This window comes from Haliotis rubra, unplaced genomic scaffold (assembly GCF_003918875.1).
Source record: "Haliotis rubra isolate DU_JTF1 unplaced genomic scaffold, ASM391887v1 Scf1573, whole genome shotgun sequence".
NCBI lineage: Eukaryota > Metazoa > Mollusca > Gastropoda > Lepetellida > Haliotidae > Haliotis > Haliotis rubra.
The window spans coordinates 5,587-27,178 of NW_025765529.1; the positions used below are offsets into that span (position 1 = coordinate 5,587).

General features: G+C 40.6%; 1 protein-coding gene across 1 annotated transcript; it reads left to right on the top strand.

Annotated features, from left to right (window-relative positions):
* Positions 1–4,330: 4,330 nt before the first annotated feature.
* On the top strand, positions 4,331–19,586 carry LOC124271111 (gamma-aminobutyric acid type B receptor subunit 1-like; the record flags this gene model as incomplete). The annotated part of the gene is made up of 6 exons (XM_046706178.1): positions 4,331–4,501; positions 8,020–8,121; positions 10,459–10,524; positions 12,642–12,978; positions 16,147–16,308; positions 19,468–19,586. Coding segments are annotated over 6 exons (957 nt in total), but the record flags the coding sequence as incomplete, so codon positions are not given.
* Between the last annotated feature and the right edge of the window lie 2,006 nt (positions 19,587–21,592).

Sequence of the window (21,592 nt, forward strand, 5' to 3'; positions counted from 1 at the left end):
ACGGGTGACGCTGTTGAAGACCCGTTCTGACTCTTCTTCACGGGTGACGCTTGCTGAAGACCTCTTTCGGAAGCCTTCACGGTGGCGATGCTTCAGGACCTCTCTGACTATTCATGGGTGAAGTTGGAAGTGGTGAAAAATATTTATTTTATTTGCACTTTTGAAATGATCAAAGAATGATCGGTGGCGATGCAAAAAATAGACGATCGAACAGTTAAAGATAATTCATTCATTGATTATCTTAGAAAATGAATCTGTCAAAGAAAATGTTAATATATGCAATTTGGACGGAATACGCTAATCAATGTGTACAAAGTGCAGTTACATGTTTGAAAAGGGTATCCAAACGTTTAGCCGATAATACGTTTGATTGATTTATCATTGCTGTATAAATAATGTTTAACAAACAGGTAATGGGAGAAGTTGCCACTGTGTGCTATCTCAGCTGAATTAAGCATAGAAGAAATGTAACTGAGGATTTTGATCTGTACTTTCGGCCATATGGAGGAGTCATATTATCTCAGACAACGGTAGCATGCTGGGCGGGTATTTCCACCAGGTGTTAATAACGAGTTTCTGTATTTAGTGCAGAATTAGTTTGCATGTATGTAATATTGATTGCCAGTGAAAGCGGTTACTTTCTGAAGATTGACTGACCTTCAGCAACCCTTGTTGGTTGTAAGAGGCGACTAACGAAATTGGATGGTCGGACTCGCTGATTTGGGCTGACACACGTCATCGTGTTCCAACCGACAAGATCGATGCTCATCTTGTTATTCAGTCAATGTTTACAGACTGATGCAGCTTGAATATTGTTGAGAGCAGCGTTGAATAACAGGGGATATGGCTGAGAATTTACCAATTGTTTTGAGATGAGTGAGTATTCCAGCAAGATCAGGGCGGGGGACACCAAAATAGGCTTCACTCATTGAACTCATGTGGGAATCGAACCCGGGTCTTTGGCGTGACGAGCGAACGCTTAACCAAATAGCTACCCCACAGCCCCCCTATTGGAATGAGAATTGGGTGGACAGACAATGTTAATTAAGGGCTTGTGTGTTAGCGTGCTGTCAGCCATCGTTTAGACTGGCAAAAGGCTTGATCATTTACAGCTGGCTGAGATAGGAGTTTGGTTTAATGCCAATTTAAACACTGCAGGTTGTGAGCATTGCTGTTATATCACGTCATGTGAGCCCGATGTGGGGGGAACACCCTGAAGTGATGCACGTATCAGACATTAGACATCTTTGTGGGAACGCACCAGCACGCGTATGTGCCTATCTACTGTGATGCAGCAGTAATATTGAAGTACGCGGGATTAAATATGGTCTCACTTTAGGCAAGTGAGTTTGTTCATGAATTGCCCCTGTTCAACCAGCAGAAAATGGGTACCCGGTGGATAAGTCATGTGACTGTTAACCCTCTAGCGCCTCACAGGCAGCTTGGGTTAATATCCGGGGTAATGAATGTGTTAGCACCTTTGAGATGCACAGTGCTTGGAAACAGGCGCTCTATATAAACAGCCATTATTGTTATTTACCCGTTATATTACAAGTGGTCGCAAAACAAATAATATTGATTATAATTATTCACTTTTAGGCTGGATAAACATGTAACTCGCATCACCGTTATCTCATGACTGTTATTTGTAATTTCTGAGCTGAGAATACCTCTCTTGTACACATGGTTTTCATCTTTATCTCTACGAATCAATGAAACTGATGTGACACAAGCTAGCCTCAACTCAAGAACCTTTTTCTATCTATCTTCAAGTTGTTTCAATTGTTTTACGATGACTGCCTTAAACCTATCGGCAAGATATACCCATAACAGCTGCATCACTCGGGTATTTGTGGTCTTGACGCTTTAAGTTTAGATGATTGTAAGCCATTAAAATAAGACATTTTTGTAGATATTTGGCAAGTTTACATACACAAGTGGTAACAAATCATAGGCGGATCCAGAAGGGTTAAAGTGTAGCAGGGGTGCGCCCACCCCCAGCCCCTTTGTGCTGAAAGTTTGTCAAATGACCATTGAAACTCGGGTGAAAATGAAGTGTACCCTCCTTTTCTCAATATAGTGCACCCCTTTTCAAAAAAAGCTGTATCCGCTCCTGCAAATTTATGAACATTTTCTGATCATTCACGTCCTTCTTCCAGTGTAACCCCGGCCTGGGGTGGACATCATGTACAAGCACCTGTACTCCCCTGCACCACAAAGATCCTGATCCTCGGGATGGTTGTTTGGGGTGAGCGAGGCCACGGGGCAGTCCTCACATCTGTGGAACCTTGTACAGGTACGTGGTTCTTAGATGTACCATTATCGGCTTTCGACGTTAGCAAAGAAGGTGGAACTGGATCTGATAAAGCCTCAGAAATACAACATCACCTCGAGACACTGTATAAGTTCCACGACTAAGTACTCAGGGTAATAGAAATAAAATTGTTTGGGGCTTTTATTGGTTTATTACTTCATAAAAATAGGTAGTTGTAAGAAATATGTTTTTTTTCTTAAGTAGGCCTTTTAATTTGGTCCTCTAATCATCATCTAAAATACCATTTTACAGGTAAAAATAACAAAAAATTGCCTGTTGTCAAGAACTTTACAAACATATTATAACTTACGTCACAAACAACAATGGGTGGTATCACCTGCCTGCTGCACTGTTTAGAGGGGAAGATGTATTTGCACGTGCGTTGCCATAGCGATTGTGCAATTGACAATCAAAGCTATGAATGAACTCGTAAAAACTGTAAACGTTCAACAAGAGCACAGGAATGAAAAATGTACTGAGAAAATCCCTAAATCAGTTATTTTGTACATCAATTAGGATCACAAAATAAAGGATGAATGGTATATAACGTTTTCCATAAGGTATAGTTTGTACGCGAACCTATGGAGAGTACATCTCATTTGCATACTATAGCTTGCATCAGAAACGTTCATTTTGACTTTGATGGAATTTCAAGGGGTAAAAATGACACGATTTGTTCTCCTAGGCCCTTATTCTCTAAACGTTCGTAGCCCTAAGAATTCTTAACTTTGATCGTAGCCAATGTGTTAAGAATGGGTTTAAGAAGTTCGTAGGACTACGAACGTTTCGAGAATAGCTAGCCTGGAAGCTCATCTATTTCGGATGATTTTACAAAAAGCGTTAAAAACAAAAGTTGGAAAAAACGATAGTCATAGAATATTTAACAATGAAACTTTAGTTGTGTTCAAAACTGCGAAATGAACGCTAAAAACCATTGTATTTCTATTTCCGTGATTACTCTAGTGCTGTAGAACAGAGATAAGGTATGATTCCGGAATAGATAATACACACGTTGAAAATTAAGTTGTTTACCACTCCTTCACTACTTTAACCCTCCGCCATTAGCCTAACATATATCGGAGAGGACACCAGAAATGGGCTTCAGGTGACGTTTTGGGTGTTTAACTACTTGATAGGATATGTTAAATAGTTGCGTCACTACGACATCAGTATTGCAATAGGATTGTGTGTAACCATCAACAACCTGCTTGGCACATGTCATCGTATCCGAGATGCGTAGATAGCTGCTCATGATGTCAATCACTGGATTGTCTGGCCCAATCTCGATTATTTACAGATCGCATCATCTAGCTGGAATATTGCTGAGTGAGCGTTACCAAAGAAGCATATAGTATTGCAATAGTCTAATGCAGGCGTTACATATGACACTCCTTGTTCATTCAATGTGCGGTAAATACAGGCCTCCTTGTATTTGTTGCACAACAATATAATGAAGTTCAACATGCCCTACATGTAAAGTTTCTGTAGGATTGTTCAAGTACACCTTATGGTTGTTCGATATAAATTGATGGACGACTTCTCAGTAGACACCAATAAGTCTAAAAGGAATTTGTGTTTGGTTACGAATAATTGGCAATGGAAAGGAAAACCAGTGCTACTTTTAGCTCATATTTATTGAGGTTATAAGTGTAAGTGCGGGGCATCAAGGAGTCATTTGTATTTTAACTCGTCCATACAAAACCATAGACCTTTGTAATTTCATATGCAGTGGAGTGAGTGAGTATCGTTTTACGCCGCTTTTAGCAAAATTCCAGCAATATCACGAAGCGGGACACCAGAAATGGGCTTCACACATTGTACCGATGTGGGGAATCGAACCCGGGTCTTCGGCGTGACGAGCGGACGCTTTAACCACTAGACTACCCCACCGCCCCACATAAGCGGCGGAACCTCGTTAATCCAAACAGAGCCCAAGGGAATCTGTCGAGTGGAGAACAGGTTTCTGTATTAGTAGATGTATTTTCAGTTATTATTAACACTACCCCTTCTTTCCAGATGTCGTACGTGTCTGTTTCCCCATCCCTATCCGATAAGAAGAGGTTTCCACGTTTCGTCCGTTCTAATTCCCCGGACGTGGATGTCAACCCGGCTCGGGTGGAGATCTTCAAACAATTCGGCTGGTCAAACATCGCCACGCTGCACCAGTCCTTTGAACTCTTCTCAGTGGTCAGTGACTTCGAGTGACCTCCATCATTTCGAATATGAGTTATGAGTTATCATTTGATAAAGCCACCAATCACTAAATGCTAAACGTTTAATGAAAGTATTTTCCATTGGATCGTAATAGTGCCACATTTTGAAATATTATCTTAGACATAGAAGATATTTTCGGATCTACTCTCGCAGAGAAAGGCACCTAATCGTCAACACACAAAGTCAGCGATCTAGACTTATCTTCCACCACCGACAACTGATAGTCTAGATGACGGACTCCCTCTGACATGTGTAAACTGTCGCGACTCCCAAAACCGAAGCTTTGAATACACAATGCCTTTAAGAAAGCGGTTCATGGTACAAGAATCTATACTTTAGTGAAAAAGTCTTTGTCACTTTCCAATAAGCATTGTGTATTCACTGACTCTGACATTGTTTCGTTAAGATACGAGTCGCGATTGATATAGTTAATGCAAGCATATATATTTAAAAAAAAGGTTATTATTCATGTACCGCAATTTTATTTGGGTGAGCATGCTGATGGGTTTTTTCGGTCTTTCTAAACTTTTACAGCACATTTAGAACGGTTCAAATAATCCAACTCAAGGTTTTTAAATAGATTATATATAATAAAAAGCAACAAAAAAAACTTCATAGAATGATCCTGCAGAATTGTTAATCAGCGCTCCATATCAATTAGATAACGGCTCTATATAGTTTGAATGATTCTCCACCATTTATGTTCACGTTTCCCTTCTTCAACCTAATTTCCGTAATGGAGAAATTATACAAATTGACAGATGCGTGGGATTTCTCCGACTTGATTGATTGCCATGGCATGGTTGATGTTTTATTTGGGTTAAATGTTGCTTAATGATCTGTGGTTGCTTCCGTTTTATTTGCACAAAATGCACGTGCAGAATACCTGGGGACTTCCTGGTTCAGGGACAGACACAACAACAATAGCTCGGAGACGTGATAATGGTTTGACCCACTTCATTCACGAATTTTGAATAATCTTAAAACTAAGTCAATTTTGTTATTTAAAGAAACATTAGCACTTCCGTCTATTCATATTGCCGTTATAAGAGGGTCCAGCGTGGATCACACACTTTCGTATATTCATCTTGCCGTTATAAGAGGGTCCACCGTGGATCACACACTTTCGTCTATTCATCTTGCTGTTATAAGAGGGTCCAGCGTGGATCACACACTTTCGTATATTCATCTTGCCGTTATAAGAGGGTCCAGCGTGGATCACACACTTTCGTATATTCATCTTGCCGTTATAAGAGGGTCCACCGTGGATCACACACTTTCGTCTATTCATCTTGCTGTTATAAGAGGGTCCAGCGTTGATCACACACTTTCGTCTATTCATCTTGCTGTTATAAGAGGGTCCAGCGTGGATCACACACTTTCGTCTATTCATCTTGCCGTTATAAGAGGGTCCAGCGTGGATCACACACTTCCGTATATTCATCTTGCCGTTATAAGAGGGTCCAGCGTGGATCACACTTCTGATCATATGTCGGCCGCCACAGCCCCACGTTGCTGTTTTTAGGCTTTTAAACTCATTAGGATATAAATGGTTTGGAATACATATTGATCCATTAACAGACGGGTGCAACACTATGCTACCAACATTTTAATGTAACACAATCATAAAAAAATTGATCATTTCGGTTTATCTAAGCTATGTTAAAATTCCAGTCTAATTTCCTAGTACTGACGGTTTATACTGATATGGCCCACGAGCTCGTGCATTGGATGCTAATACATACACTTACTTCATAGAGAATTACCTCCATAAAGACATACCAATCAAGAGCGTAGAAGAAATCGGTTATTATTCATTAAGCCAGAGGTAATATAAATTGGCCCGGAATTAATGTCTTATTACTCGAGACGGTAGTTATAATCCTTCGTTCTACTTGTGGTATCATTTATGTAGGTGAAAGTATCTTCTACGTAAATGTCTCAGCATCTTCGTATATGATCTTTTGTCAGAATCTGGCACTAATATGCTCACACATTTGTTTGCAAGGAAACTGATTTTTTGGCAGTGTTAAATATTTAAAAAATATCAAACCAACAACATTATAATATTTAAAGGTTATTGGTGGAGTGTGAATGTGTGTAATTTAGTTAGATGTTGCACCACTGTGAACATTATTTTAGTTGAAGGAAATCCAAGTTCTGTGTATAGTCAACTTCTCTATTGCAATGAGTGGGACATTTCGGTGTAGACACTAACACCGTTGCAATAAAGAAGTTGACAATCCACAGAACTTAGTTTTCCTGCATCTATACAACTTCTAAAATGCCTCTAGTATTTTAGTTATATAGGACTTGTGTGGGTGAATCAAAGGTTTGATTTGAATGCGAACGTGGGACAATTGTTTTCTGTATTACCAACAATCCAAACTATTAACGCTGCAATCAATATTCATGTTTCAACATACATTATGGCACCACACTGCCAATCAAACCTTCAATCTTATACCGGTGTTAGTGAATTTATTTACACATGAATTGTCTCTCAGTATTGACTCATGTCATTCAGATGTCATTGTGACAACGTAGCGATTAAAAAACCATACATATCTGAAAAAATGCCACTCCCAATTCCTTGACGCTTCAGGGAACAAGATTCAGCAGCACATGCATATAATGGAAAAATTGTACAATTCCTAGTTATATATTTAATGCTTTTAACATGTTCCCTATGTCTGTATGTATATGCTTATAATCATATTTATGCTTCTCATATCATAGTGTATTTTATCATTGTACATGGTTTTAACAGATAGTCTCTCATAACTCCAAATGGAGTGGCTCATGTATTCTTTTTGTATATTATGCTGTATCATTTTATGGCCATGAGGTGAGACTCTATTAAATAATCTGTCTGCATAGATGATGCGTATTATAATCTGACAAGTATTCCGCGTCCATCTCTATGGTAGTTGCGTCTAAACTCCATCAGTTGTACGGAAGTCTCCAGGCTATACTGCTACCATGACGGAAGCTTCTTGACCAAGTGTACAATCTAGGGCATGGCATGGGATGTGGGGATGTGTGACCGGGTGCTGGTGTGAGTGTTAGCTTTGTTAAAAGTATCGAGTTTGGTTAGCAGATTGATAACCAAGAGTTTCTCACATTTTCCGTACAGGGAATTGACAAAACAGGATGTTTGACCCTAGTTCCGTTCCATTACTGGACGTGACATATTTGATAAGATGAACCTACCCTGTTCATTTCGTGCTGGAAAATACAAATATTGATTTTTGTAGCAGGTTACCAAAACACGTGGGTCGTCGTTTATTTGTCAACATACATTGTGATTATGTTTAGTCTTACAGCGTAATATTGATCAACGCATGAAATGACATTGGATTGATTGTGTTTACCATCATAACACAAACGTTGTAACTAACTGTGGTAGGTGTATACAGTTCGACTATGCAATGATGCAGTGAGTGGAAGTCTTAGTAAAATATCTTTGTACAAAATCTGTTCGTTCACAGCCAACAGAGGATCTGATGGTTCGTCTGAAAGAAGCCAACATGACAATTGTGAGATCTGAGATTATCACAGGAAGTCCAGCAGTACAGATCAAGGCTCTTTGGGTAAAGTGATGGTGCCCCTGTATACCACTATAGTCACGGGCCCGTGAAGATCCGGGTTAGCATTGATCTTCAGTAACCCATGCTTCTCGCAAGATGCGACTAGCGGCATCGGGTGGTCAGGCTCGCTGACTTGATTGACACATGTCATCATATCCCACTTACGTAGATCGATGCTCATGCTGTTGATCACAGGATTGTCTGGTCCAGACTCGATTATTTACAGACCGCCGCCATATAGCTGGAATATTGCTGACTGCGGCGTAAAACTTAACTCACTCACTATAATCACGGATATACCTATGGGCACGGATATATCTAGAGAAGGTTCAGAACACAGAGCAGCAATGTTCATGAATAAACTGACGAAGACATGTTATTCAATGGTTTCTTACAAGTACATATTCCCTTTGCCATTTACATTTGCATTGCTCTTTTGAAAGGAAATGGGCTGTGCGTGTGTGTGTGGCGGGGTGGGTGGGGGTGGTTGGGGGTTTCCATGTCAAACCAAATGTCAGTAAGTATGATTAAGAGTACAATTTACCAACGTCGTTTCACGAATAAGTGAGTTAGTGAGCTTGGTGTTAGCAATATCCCAGCAGTATCATGGCGGGAGACACCAGAAATGGGCTTCACACATTGTGCCCATGGTGGAAATAGAACCCGGGTCTTCGGCGTGATAAGCGAACGCATTAACCACTTGGCTACCCAACCGCCCCTTCACGTATGAGAATAGGTATCACGTAAGATATTTATTGACAAACATAAATGCATTGCATATTTTCAATGCCTACATTTATAAGTCTTACGATGAAGAAGAGGGTGTAAGTAGCATATTGGTTCATACGTTGCGCCAAAGGTACGGGTTTGAATCCCTACACGTATGTGTGGGTCCTTTTCTCACTGTCTCCTGGCGTGACATGACAGTGATGTTGATTATACGTACATATCGGGGTCACTTTCATGTAGCATTAACTAGATGCTTGATTGGCATTTTAGAATATGCTATTTGATGAACATATAAAAATTTCTGGATTTCATCTTCTTTTGTTCCTAATGATGGGTCCGGAACAGTGTCCGAAACGTTGTATCAAAGAATGAAAGTAGCATAAAGTGTTCTTTTAGTGAAATTTGGTGCTTGTTTGGGTTTTGGTCGTTTTTAAAATTAGTTTTTCCTTAGTTCCCATTTCTTGACAAGTCGTTGATTGGGATATTTCAAAGTAACTGCGATTAATTTTTTCTCAAATGTATTCTTGTAATTTCAATTATTTTTTCATTGCATCAAAATTTCGAGTAAATGGAACATACTTGAAGTGACGCGAAAATAACAGCAAAGAAATCGGAATTTCGAAAAAGTAATCAAAATTATCATATGTGATCAAAGTAGCGAAAGGACCTCGAAATTTCAATATATACAAATAATTGAAAATCTCATGACATTTTGACCATGTAACGAAACTGGCAAAAAATGGGTTGTGGGATATACGCACCCTGAGGCAAAAGAGTGCATGTCTAATTTACCTCCTTCTCGACACAAAGCCTAATTTTGGTTTGTATATCATCCACTTCACTTGATTTGTCTTCATCATAATCTCCTACACATCATCATTAGGAAAAAATCATTTTGTGCTCTCAGAATACAGTAATTGAAAATATCTGAAAGTCCATCAACAGGTTAACGACCACGTCCATCTTAATGGCCCTTGTCCTTGTCCATTGATGCTGTCTCACAGTAAGCCTTGAGCTATCGACTGGGAACTTACTGAAAATAATAAACATGAATTATTACTTGTGATACCTATCCCTAATAACACCATTGATGTCATCGCAGAGTCTATGTCATTAGGTACTATTTACAGACAGATTCGTTTGTAACATCTACTTACATGACGTGTATGTGTTTATATGGAAAACTTTAAGGCCATTTATTTACTTGTTTATTAGTTTGTTTGTTTTGGTTTTTTTTGTCTAATCGTTCATTCAATCATATATTCATATATTTATTTATTTTATTAATTTTTGTATTTTTGTTATTATTATTTTTTTCAAAAATATTTTAGGGGTTCAAGATATTTTGTTGAAATGTAAATTGCTCTTACCAAGAACGTTTGTAATGAACCACTGTAAAGGACTAACGAAACCTGTCAACGATATAAACGTACTCCGAGGTTGCTCATTAACTTGAAATGTCAACAAAACACCTTGAATTTTCAAAATAAAACCTTAACGTTTCAACCTCCCATGATAAATGTTTTTTTAAAACGCACAGAAAAGGTATTAAACCAAATGACCCAAAAACGTTTCCGGACGTTATTCAAAAGACATTTATTTTTCTTGCAGGATGCTGATGTGCGGATCATTGTGGGCAGTTTTTACGAAAACATGGCACGACAGGTGTTTTGTGAGGTATAAAAACTTTGCAAATAAGCAACATATACACAGCATTAGGTTGACTTCAAATAGTCTTTAAAATCTTTAAATGATGGCGTTTCAATATGATAACATTTGTATATTATAAATAATGTTTATTCGGTTTCATCTGGGGAATTCTCTCTGCAACAATTGAGTCACAAAGTACGCCAAAATTGATAAATGTATTGTTATATGTTGTAAATTTTATATTCAAGTGTTAGTATTGTGTTGAGATCATTCGACTCCTAAGAAGGAGCATTCAACAAAGCAAGTAAGTGCCCCTAATAAACATCAAACATGATACGTACATGCCAATTTTGGATGATTCGTCAGACAAAAAAAACTTCAATTATTGGTGAATTTTGTGAATGGCGGGTGCTCCCGAAGGGCTGGACATGCTTACCCTTCGTGGACACCTGGTGTCATCACTGATTTTCAGTGATCCATTCTTATAATATTCACAGCTAGCTTGCCACCAAAGTGGAATTTGTTTCTGAGCATAGTCAAGACTATGTTCTGGATATTCTTTGGCACTGCAGTTCTATATTTAACTGACCGACATACCTCAGCAATATATATATAGTAGCACTTTACAAGTTCTTTTGTGAACACATGTTTATGAAACCAAATGTTATCTTTGGGGATTTAAACATTGCTACATTGATGGACATGGAACAGGACAGGAAATCCCGGATGAGATTTGGTCACGTGTCAAGATGACACCATTATCAACCAGAAGTGTGAGGGTGTCTGCCAGTCCCGTCGTTGTTGTGACGAGTGTATCATCAATATTATTTCTTCTGCCGATCCACTAACATACCAGGAAACGCAGACAATGAGCCTATGTGTTACCATTCTCGTCAATCAGGTGCATCGTGAGATGGCTTGCATTATGCAGGTATCCCCTGAGGAAACATTTAACATCATTCCGGGGGGATTCCAAAGCGGTAATACTTGACTTACTTTTTGTGTCACCGTATCTCAGGAAACATTTAACATCATTCCGCGGGGATTACTATGCGTAATATTTGACTGACTAAACGTGTCACCGTACTGCGACGGCGTGGATCGTTGTTCATGACGTCAACCACATGTCATTTTGACCTCATTATGCACAGGGGCGGTGAGGGTAGCCTAGTGGTTAAAGCGTTCGCTCGTAAGGCCGAAGACCCGGGTTCGATTTCCGACATGGGTACAATGTGTGAAGCCCATTTCTGGTGTTCCCCGCCGTGATATTGCTGGAATATTGCTAAAAGCGGCGTAAAACTGAACTCACCCACTCATTCATTATGCAAAGGCTGCTAAAACATATAAGCTGATACAAATATAATGTATCTGCTTATTGGCATCTGATGGATATATTTGTCGCTTGAACTGAGTGACTGAATATGGTTTTACGCCGCCTTTTAGCAACATTCCAGCAAAGTCACGGCGGGTTGTAGCTTGGAATGTACCACAGGGTCTTCACCGTTGACATTGGGATAGCACCTGCATTTATAATGTAACGAAAGATGGATGTATATGAGACGCTAAACCCCGCGTCATACACTGCAGGTCCGACCAGAGTAAGATAAAAAGGATTTATATAGCCTTGACGACAAGCAGCTGCAATATTAATCCTGCTGTGGAAAGTGATCTCTGGCTTTGGTATTGTACAACATGGGATCAGTGTTAGGTTATGACGAGTCGAAACAATGATCACATAAATATTCCATTTGTTCCTCGGAGTTGCCGTAATAGGATCCGGTTGTGCTGGTTCGAATCCAAGTTGCACTCCGATTATGCTCCTTGGTCTGTGTGCGGCAAATTCCTTCTCAGTGTTCACTTTCACATAGTAACACATATATATCTTAGACCCACTCCACTTTATTTTCTACGTTCTATTAATCTAAGAGGGGCGGTGGAATAGCCTAGCGGTTAAAGCGTCCGCTCGCCACTCTGAAGTCTTGGGTTCGATTCCCCACGTGGTTATAACGTGTGAAGCCCATTTCTGGATTCCCTGTCGTGATATTGTTGGAATATTGCTAAAACCGACGTAAAACCATACTCACTCAATTTGAAAAGTTTATAATTGAATCAAAAGGACTAACACACCTTCCTCTCACACACAGGCTTACAAGGTGGGACTTTACGGCAGTAAGATCGTTTGGGTGATCAACGGCTGGTTCGACGACTTCTGGTGGCTTGTTCCCGACGCCAGCGTGGACTGTACGCCGGAGGAGATGTCGCGAGCAGTAGAAGGCTATATCGCTGTCGACAGACTCTACATCAGCCCTATAGAGATCCCCGCTATCTCCGGCATCACCCCCTCACAGTATCTGGCTATATACGCCAACAGGACCAACAACGTCAACTACCCTGGCACCAAGGCCGCACCCATGGGATACGACTCCATCTGGGCCCTGGCTTTAGCTCTCAATGACACCCTCACGGAACTTATTGATACTGGTGAGAGAAATGCGGATTTATTTTCATGGGATAATAATAATAATAATAATAATAATAATAGGACCATATACAACCTCAGAAGAATTCCTGCCAACAAACCTAATCTTGTCCTTTTTGATAAAGACAATGAATATATTTATATCATTGAATTTTCTGTCCCTTTTGACAGCAATTTGACTGGCAAGATTCAGGAAAAGCGTGATAAATATGCGGACCTTGCCTTTGAAATGTCTCGCTTGCATCCCAAGTACACTGTCGTCAGGCTCCCCATTGTTCTCGGTGCCCTTGGTTTGGTACATCCTGATCTCTTGGCGCAGATCAGGAGAGTGCCCGGGTTCTCCACCGGGAGCACAGCCCTTCTGACACTCTGGGTAATGCAGAAGACTGCAGTGTTGGGGAGCCTTCATATTCTCCGGAAAGTTCTTGGTGGGTTCGACTAGGCAGTGTTTCCTGGGAGAAGTCCCATTCGCTGTCTGGGCTGCGTGTAGAGGGGGCGAGGGCCCTGAGCTGATGATGAGCCTTACCATCCTGACTGTGCCAGGATCACCCGAACCCTCTCTGCTGCATTTTCATCTTTAATCTGTAAAACATAATACAAACGATTTCTATAGCGCCTTATTTGCTTATTTAAAAACACTCTAAGGCGCTTCACATATATAATACTGTGTGGTGATATACAGGTGGTATACAAGTGATGCTAAAAGATAAAATATTAAAAGCATGGTAAAACACATACAAGAAGGAGTAGAACTCTACAATGTAAATATGTACATGTATTGTAAACAAAATAATTTCTCATATAGCCTGTGGGTAGATTAATAGCTAACGTACTGACTTGTCTTTTGGTTTCGATTTCCAACATGTTTTTATTGTGTGGAGACGATTCTTCATGTACTCCAGAATGGTATCACCGGATACCGTTGTACACAACGCTACCTTGTTAGGGCATAGAGTGTCTTTGCGAGGATTGAAGATAAAAATAAACTGAGATGACCCCCGACTCGAAATGCTTCACAGTCGAGTCTGGAGTCATCTCATTTAATTTTTTTAATCTTTAATCCTCGCAAAGAGACGAGGGCCGTGTTGGAGGGTTGGAGTGTTGGAGTGTTGAGATAGCTTTGCACAGGTAATATTCAAGGCGGCTTAAAATCTATTCTCTGAAATCGCAATGTACATGCTGATGCTCTGTGTGTTGATGTCCTGTACATGCTGATGCTCTGTGTGTTGATGTCCTGTACATGCTGATGCTCTGTGTGTTGATGTCCTGTACATGCTGATGCTCTGTGTGTTGATGTCCTGTACATGCTGATGCTCTGTGTGTTGATGTCCTGTACATGCTGATGCTCTGTGTGTTGATGTCCTGTACATACTGATGCTCTGTGTGTGTTGATGTCCTGTACATGCTGATGCTCTGTGTGTTGATGTCCTGTACATGCTGATGCTCTGTGTGTTGATGTCCTGTACATGCTGATGCTCTGTGTGTTGATGTCCTGTACATGCTGATGCTCTGTGTGTTGATGTCCTGTACATGCTGATGCTCTGTGTGTTGATGTCCTGTACATACTGATGCTCTGTGTGTTGATGTCCTGTACATGCTGATGCTCTGTGTGTTGATGTCCTGTACATACTGATGCTCTGTGTGTTGATGTCCTGTACATGCTGATGCTCTGTGTGTTGATGTCCTACGCTGATGTGGTTTGGGCAATGCTGCTCCTCATCGTCTATCCCCGTGGCTAGAACTGATCTTCAGTAACTCAAGCTTGTCGTAAGAGGCAACTAACTTCTGGACCAGATAATCCAGTGATCAACAGCATGAGCATCGATCTACGCAATTGAGATACGATGACATCTGTCAACTACGTCAGTGAGCCTGACCACCCGATCTCGTCAGTCGCCTCTGACGATAAGCATGGGTTATTGAAGATCAATTCTAACCGGATCTTCACGTGCATATACGCTCTGGAGACACCTTAAACAACTTCACTATGTTGACTGTGCACGCTGTTGTCACAACTTCTGCATCAAAAACACATTGTGCATGCTGTAAGCACAACTTGAGCCACTACATTACATTGTACACGCTACAGACACAACTTGAGCCACTACATTACATTGTACACGCTACAGACACAACTTGAGCCACTACATTACATTGTACACGCTACAGACACAACTTGAGCCACTACATTACATTGTACACGCTACAGACACAACTTGAGCCACTACATTACATTGTACACGCTACAGACACAACTTGAACACAATTTGAAATTGAAAAGTACACCGTGACACCTCGTTTGTACAGTCGGGACACCTCGTGTCCTCGTTTTCTTCCCCTCTGGCATATACGTTGACAATACACAAATGTTTGATGGATAAAAATCTAACTGACAATTCGTGGTTCTTCGATGGTGATGTATGTGATCTCGATACCATCGTTGTGTTTGGACATTACATTTACAAGGTTCTGCCGACTGTTTACAGATTCTTGTTTTAACGTATGCAACAATAAGTACTGTATACTTAATATCATATGTAAGGGTTTTTACTTTCTTTAGCCATGTCCATTATGTTCCTAAAATAATCGACCCTTTTTTTATGAAGGACATAACTTTGCTTCGTCTGAGGAATTAAAGAATAAGTTACATCTTTGCTAGTATATTTCGGTTGGTACAGATGTGGACGAAGGTCAACTCTGTTGTCTCGAAACCTTAAAATTGTTTCAAACAGCAAAAACACGTCATTCCATTAAAGACCTAAGTTGGTACTTTGACGGAAACCTTAACAAATGTAAGGCAGGCTGCCAGACAAACATGAAGCGGTATATGCTGTAATGAGCCACCTCTTCACAAACGGCTTGCGTGTCGGCCCATCTAATTCTGCAGTATATGAAGGCGGTCTGTAAATAATCCAGTCATTAACATCATTGGATACAATGACATTCATTAACCAAGTCAGCGGACTTGGGTCTTTTCCGTCAGTTGGCTGTTATGGCGACCTTGGATTGCTGAAGAAAACAAAAATAATTACAACGTTGTTAACTGTTTGTTTTGTCGAAAATATTTAATGACGATGTATTTCTGGGAAATGGAATTCTGTTGAATGGGACGTGTTACCATAGCACTTTTAGCATGATTACATTAATGTCTATATTTGTTTTTATTCAAGGGAACCCCAAACGGCTCGAAGACTTTGCCTACAGTGATGAAGAACTTGGCCTCCTTATCTGGACCAAGATGCTGAATGTCAAATACAGAGGGGTCAGGGGTCAAGTGGCATTTAATGAGAAAGGTGACCCCGTGGCTATGTTCAGGATAGACCGTGTTCAGGGTGAGTTCGATGAGAGTGAATATTGTCAGCTGAAGGTAGATCGTGTTCAGGGTGAGTTTGGTGAGAGTGGATATTGTCAACTGAAGGTAGATCGTGTTCAGGGTGAGTTTGGTGAGAGTGAATATTGTCAACTGAAGATAGATCGTGTTCAGGGTGAGTTTGGTGAGAGTGAATATTGTCGACTGAAGGTAGATCGTGTTCAGGGTGAGTTTGGTGAGAGTGAATATTGTCGACTGAAGGTAGATCGTGTTCAGGGTGAGTTTGGTGAGAGTGAATATTGTCGACTGAAGGTAGATCGTGTTCAGGGTGAGTTTGGTGAGAGTGAATATTGTCGACTGAAGGTAGATCGTGTTCAGGGTGAGTTTGGTGAGAGTGAATATTGTCGACTGAAGGTAGATCGTGTTCAGGGTGAGTTTGGTGAAGTGAATATTGTCAGGGGTGATCATGTGTTCAGTCTTTGTGAATAATGTCGACTGAAGGTAGATCGTGTTCAGGGTGAGTTTGGTGAGAGTGAATATTGTCGGGGTGTTCATGTGTTCAGTCTTTGTGAATAATGTCGACTGAAGGTAGATCGTGTTCAGGGTGAGTTTGGTGAGAGTGAATATTGTCGACTGAAGGTAGATCGTGTTCAGGGTGAGTTTGGTGAGAGTGAATATTGTCGACTGAAGGTAGATCGTGTTCAGGGTGAGTTTGGTGAGAGTGAATATTGTCGGGGTGATCATGTGTTCAGTCTTTGTGAATAATGTCGACTGAAGGTAGATCGTGTTCAGGGTGAGTTTGGTGAGAGTGAATATTGTCGGGGTGATCATGTGTTCAGTCTTTGTGAATAATGTCGACTGAAGGTAGATCGTGTTCAGGGTGAGTTTGGTGAGAGTGAATAATGTCGACTGAAGGTAGATCGTGTTCAGGGTGAGTTTGGTGAGAGTGAATATTGTCGGGGTGTTCATGTGTTCAGTATTTGTGAAAAATGTCGACTGAAGGTAGATCGTGTTCAGGGTGAGTTTGGTGAGAGTGAATATTGTCGGGGTGATCATGTGTTCAGTATTTGTGAAAAATGTCGACTGAAGGTAGATCGTGTTCAGGGTGAGTTTGGTGAGAGTGAATATTGTCGGGGTGATCATGTGTTCAGTATTTGTGAAAAATGTCGACTGAAGGTAGATCGTGTTCAGGGTAATCATGAGTTCAGTCATTGACAATAAAGTCAACTCAAGATAGAATAGTGTTCAGCCTGATCATGAGTTGAGTGGATGTACATGTAATCAGTCGGGATATTTGCTGTTAACAAAGAACACACTCAACAACGCTTGTTTCAAATCTCAGATAACATATGTCCTCTTCGCATATTTCATTGACATATTAAATATTTACAAATATTTCAAACAATCATTTCATTTGTTTGATTCAAACATTCAATATTGTATTCATGACTTCGTCGTGTATCCACTCATATAGGGCACCAAACAAGATACATACAGTACAGTCACCCAGCCTGTAGGTAAAGCGAGGAATCAATACAAACGTTGTGATAATCGATCGATTTATTTATCCTCGTCTTTGTTTGTAACGTCAATGATTTGTGCGTACGTACATTCTCCCGTAAGAATCCATACCGCGAGAACGTAGTGTGTCGTAAGCTACACATCACGTTACACAGACTGGTTCGTGGCAGTATATGCGCTGCGTCATGGTCATACGAGTGCGACTGTGATTATAGTCACGGCCCATGTCTTAGTAGGTTATGGAAACTACATGTCATATCAGAGAATATTTTTACTATTATTTTTTTTTCAAATAATGAAGTATGACACTGCGAGTTTTGAAATTTGGGTTTGGAGTATGCAGGGTACATTTCATTCTTGCTGCATACGGTTACATTTTATCTTTGTGTGAGTGAGTGAGTTTACTTTTACGCCGCTTTTAACAATATTCTAGCACTATCACGGCGGAGGACACCAGAAATGGGCTTCACATATTGTGCCTATGTGGGAAATCGAACCCGGGTCTTTGGCGTGACGAGCGAACGCCATTTATAAAACCACCAGGATACCCCCCTGCCCCTTTTGCACGTTGAACGTGTATGTGTTTGGTTACCATGGAAACAATTATATAAACACTGCTAAGAGATGTCACTATCATTTTTTTTTCATTACCGCAGCATTATACATTCAATGAGAAATGTAATTTCACGATACTGCTGGCGTCTCAATGCAACGGTTCATTAAGATCTTTATTAAAGATAATTACTTCTAGATTGCAAGAAGAAACGCATTTCATTCTGCAGGTGCTATCCAACACCCCGTTCATTATCTCCGCACACAATCACCATCTTTGATGCACGGCCGTGTCCTGTTTGAATGATGCGATAAAGCAACGACTGTCAATCAATAGCAGCGTGTTATCGCTAACCGATCAAAGCAAGGCCGTCGTATGCGGAAACATACAGGTGTTTATTTCAATCAGTCACAGATGTGCTTCGTCATTAACGTACTTTAGAGCTTGAAATGTAAGAACCAGAGTAACTATCTACTCCATCAGGGGACAAAATGAACTATCTACCTTTGAATTGCTTCCGCAAATTTACTTTGACGTGTAGATTAGGTTGATAATTTTTCGTTAAAATACTCCTTAAGCTATATCTATTTTCTTACGTCCCGGTGTCGTCCTAGGTAGTGCTTCTGCTTTTATCCTAGCTTTGTTTGCTTTTCCTTCGCCTTCGGGCATTAATTATGTGTAGATAGATCGATCGATGGATGGATGGATACACCGAAGACAGTATAGGATAGTGAGTGAGTGAGTGAGTATGTTTTTACGCCGCTTTTAGCAATATTCCGGCAATTTCACAGCGGTGGACACCAGAAATGGGCTTCACACATTGTACCCATGTCGGGAATCGAACCCGGGTCTTGACAAGCGAACGCTTCAACCACTAGGCTACCCCACCGCCCCAGAACAGGAATGAATCTGTGATCCCGTTTGTCCGATGTACATGCATTGTTTTTAAGACTTCAAAATATGGTCAATCGTCAGTGATTTCTTCTTTATTGACGAACATGTATGCCTCGCAGCTGCTCGTGGTCCGGAGATAATGTCAAGGGAAATTACCAATAACATTGTCTATTTACAAACTAAACTCCTAAGTGTTTCTGTGTACATTTACAGGTGGTGAGGTGCAGATGGTGGGGCTCTATGATCCGAACCTGGTCGCCGATGTGAAGATCGAATGGCTACCAGCTGCACCCATCGTATGGGCAGGTATAACAATAAAGAACAAACGTTAGGTATAACAAAATAGGTATAACAATCAGAACACACTGGTTACACTGTGCCCCTCGGAGCATTTGCCTAGAGCAGTGCTGGCTACAAATAGGTACACACATAGTGCAAACACAGTCGGACGGTGGAGCGATAATGGGTCTCTTATCGAGAGTTTACTTAGTCGATATGACAGAGAAATACCAGGATGATTATAACACCTAGGCCTGTTCTTGTACAAGGGGTCTATCGTGACAGGGTGTCTCGTAAGTTTCTAAGGGTCTTGTAATTATTGCTATCAATATTTGCTCGTCGTTCAATGAGTGAAATATTAGGCTGGTTAGATACGAATTCATCTCTGTTTCTGTGCTTTTGGGGTTTTCATATAGGCATTGGTTATGGAGGCATATACAGGGTTTAAACATATTTTTATTTCAAAAGAAATCTGGATCGGTTAAAAGGCAAGATGTGCTTATGTAAATACCTACCCCGGTAATGAGTTGACACGACTGGTTAGTATACGTTGCACAAGATACTGGTGGTGGTGGTGGTGGAATTGGGTTTTAACGTCGTGCTTGAGAATATTTCGCTTATATGACGACGTGCATGAGTGTGTATGTGTATGTGCGGCTGCTTGTACTAGCCAAGACTGAAGCTGGTTTTATAGCGCTAGCCCACTGAGATACCATGCCGCAGTGAAGCATGAATACCCCACACTCAGACACATTATACTGACTCCGAGCCGACCAGTCCTTGTTGTACCCATTAATGGCGAGCGCCAGGCAGGGACCAACAAGTACCATATTTTAACGTCTTTTGGTACGACGCGGTTGGGGACGCGGTTGGCGGACGCTCTAACCACTACAATACGGAGGCGATCCGCACAAGATGCTGATACACATAATGTAGAATTGCACAAACGGGATATAAAGTCGTTATTTTGAAGTCAGTGGTGTTTGTGGGAAAATATCATAATGCAGTTATCCTTTCCACATGAATCTGAAATTGCTCAAAGCTTTTGCTTTAGACAATAAAGTCGTGAACCGAGGTATGTACTTATGTCCAGGTTGCCTAATCACTGAATTGAATTTAGAGTTAACATAAAGTTTGATGTCCCTAGTCTGTTACCTGAACACTCGAGAAACGATTACTTTGACTTTACATCGACTTTCATGATACTTCATCATGCGTAAAGTGACCTTATTACGCCATGAAGACTTCCATCGACTAAACTTCAACTTGAAACTCTTTATACCTTGAGAAGTCTGGGTATTTGTAGAGTTAAGAAAACACGCCGTGGTTCCAGAGGAGGACAAAATAAATGGAAGTCTTCAATTTCTACGGATATTCTCTCGACATAAAAAATTACAATCTTAACATTGGACTGTAAAATGCCATACCTGTAAAGACATGTGAACCTTTAAATGACAAAGCACGAACAATTCATGATCTTATGTGGATAGTAAATTAAATGTTTTGGCTATTACAGAAACCTGGTTAAAAAGAAGTGATGAAACTGATGCCTTGTCAATTAACAAACTTGTTCCAGATGGATACAAACTTTCTCACGTACCCGATCTAACTGGCGAGGTGGCGGCGTGGGTGTTGTGTATGATGATAGATTAAAAATGCCTCGTCTGACTGATGTTAGACACTTTGATTCATTCGAGCTACTACCGATTCAGTTCGTAACTGAAATTCAGTGTGTAAATGTTATGGTGCTTTACAGGCCACCCTAATTTTGGAAACATGTTCTTTGATAATTTCTCTGCACTCTTGGATACACTGAACACAGTTAATGGAAAACTGTTAGTGTGGGGATTTCAGTTTTCACATTGACAATCCTGAAGATGCTAACGCAAAACGTCGGCTCTATATCCTGGATACCCATGGTCTCATACAAGATGTCAGTGAACCAACCAATTCTAGGGGTCATATTCTGGATCTGGTGATCGTCCGTGAGCAGGAACTGGACATAAAACACATGACCTTTGATCACTCAGTCAAGTCAGGCCACACATGTATCATCTTT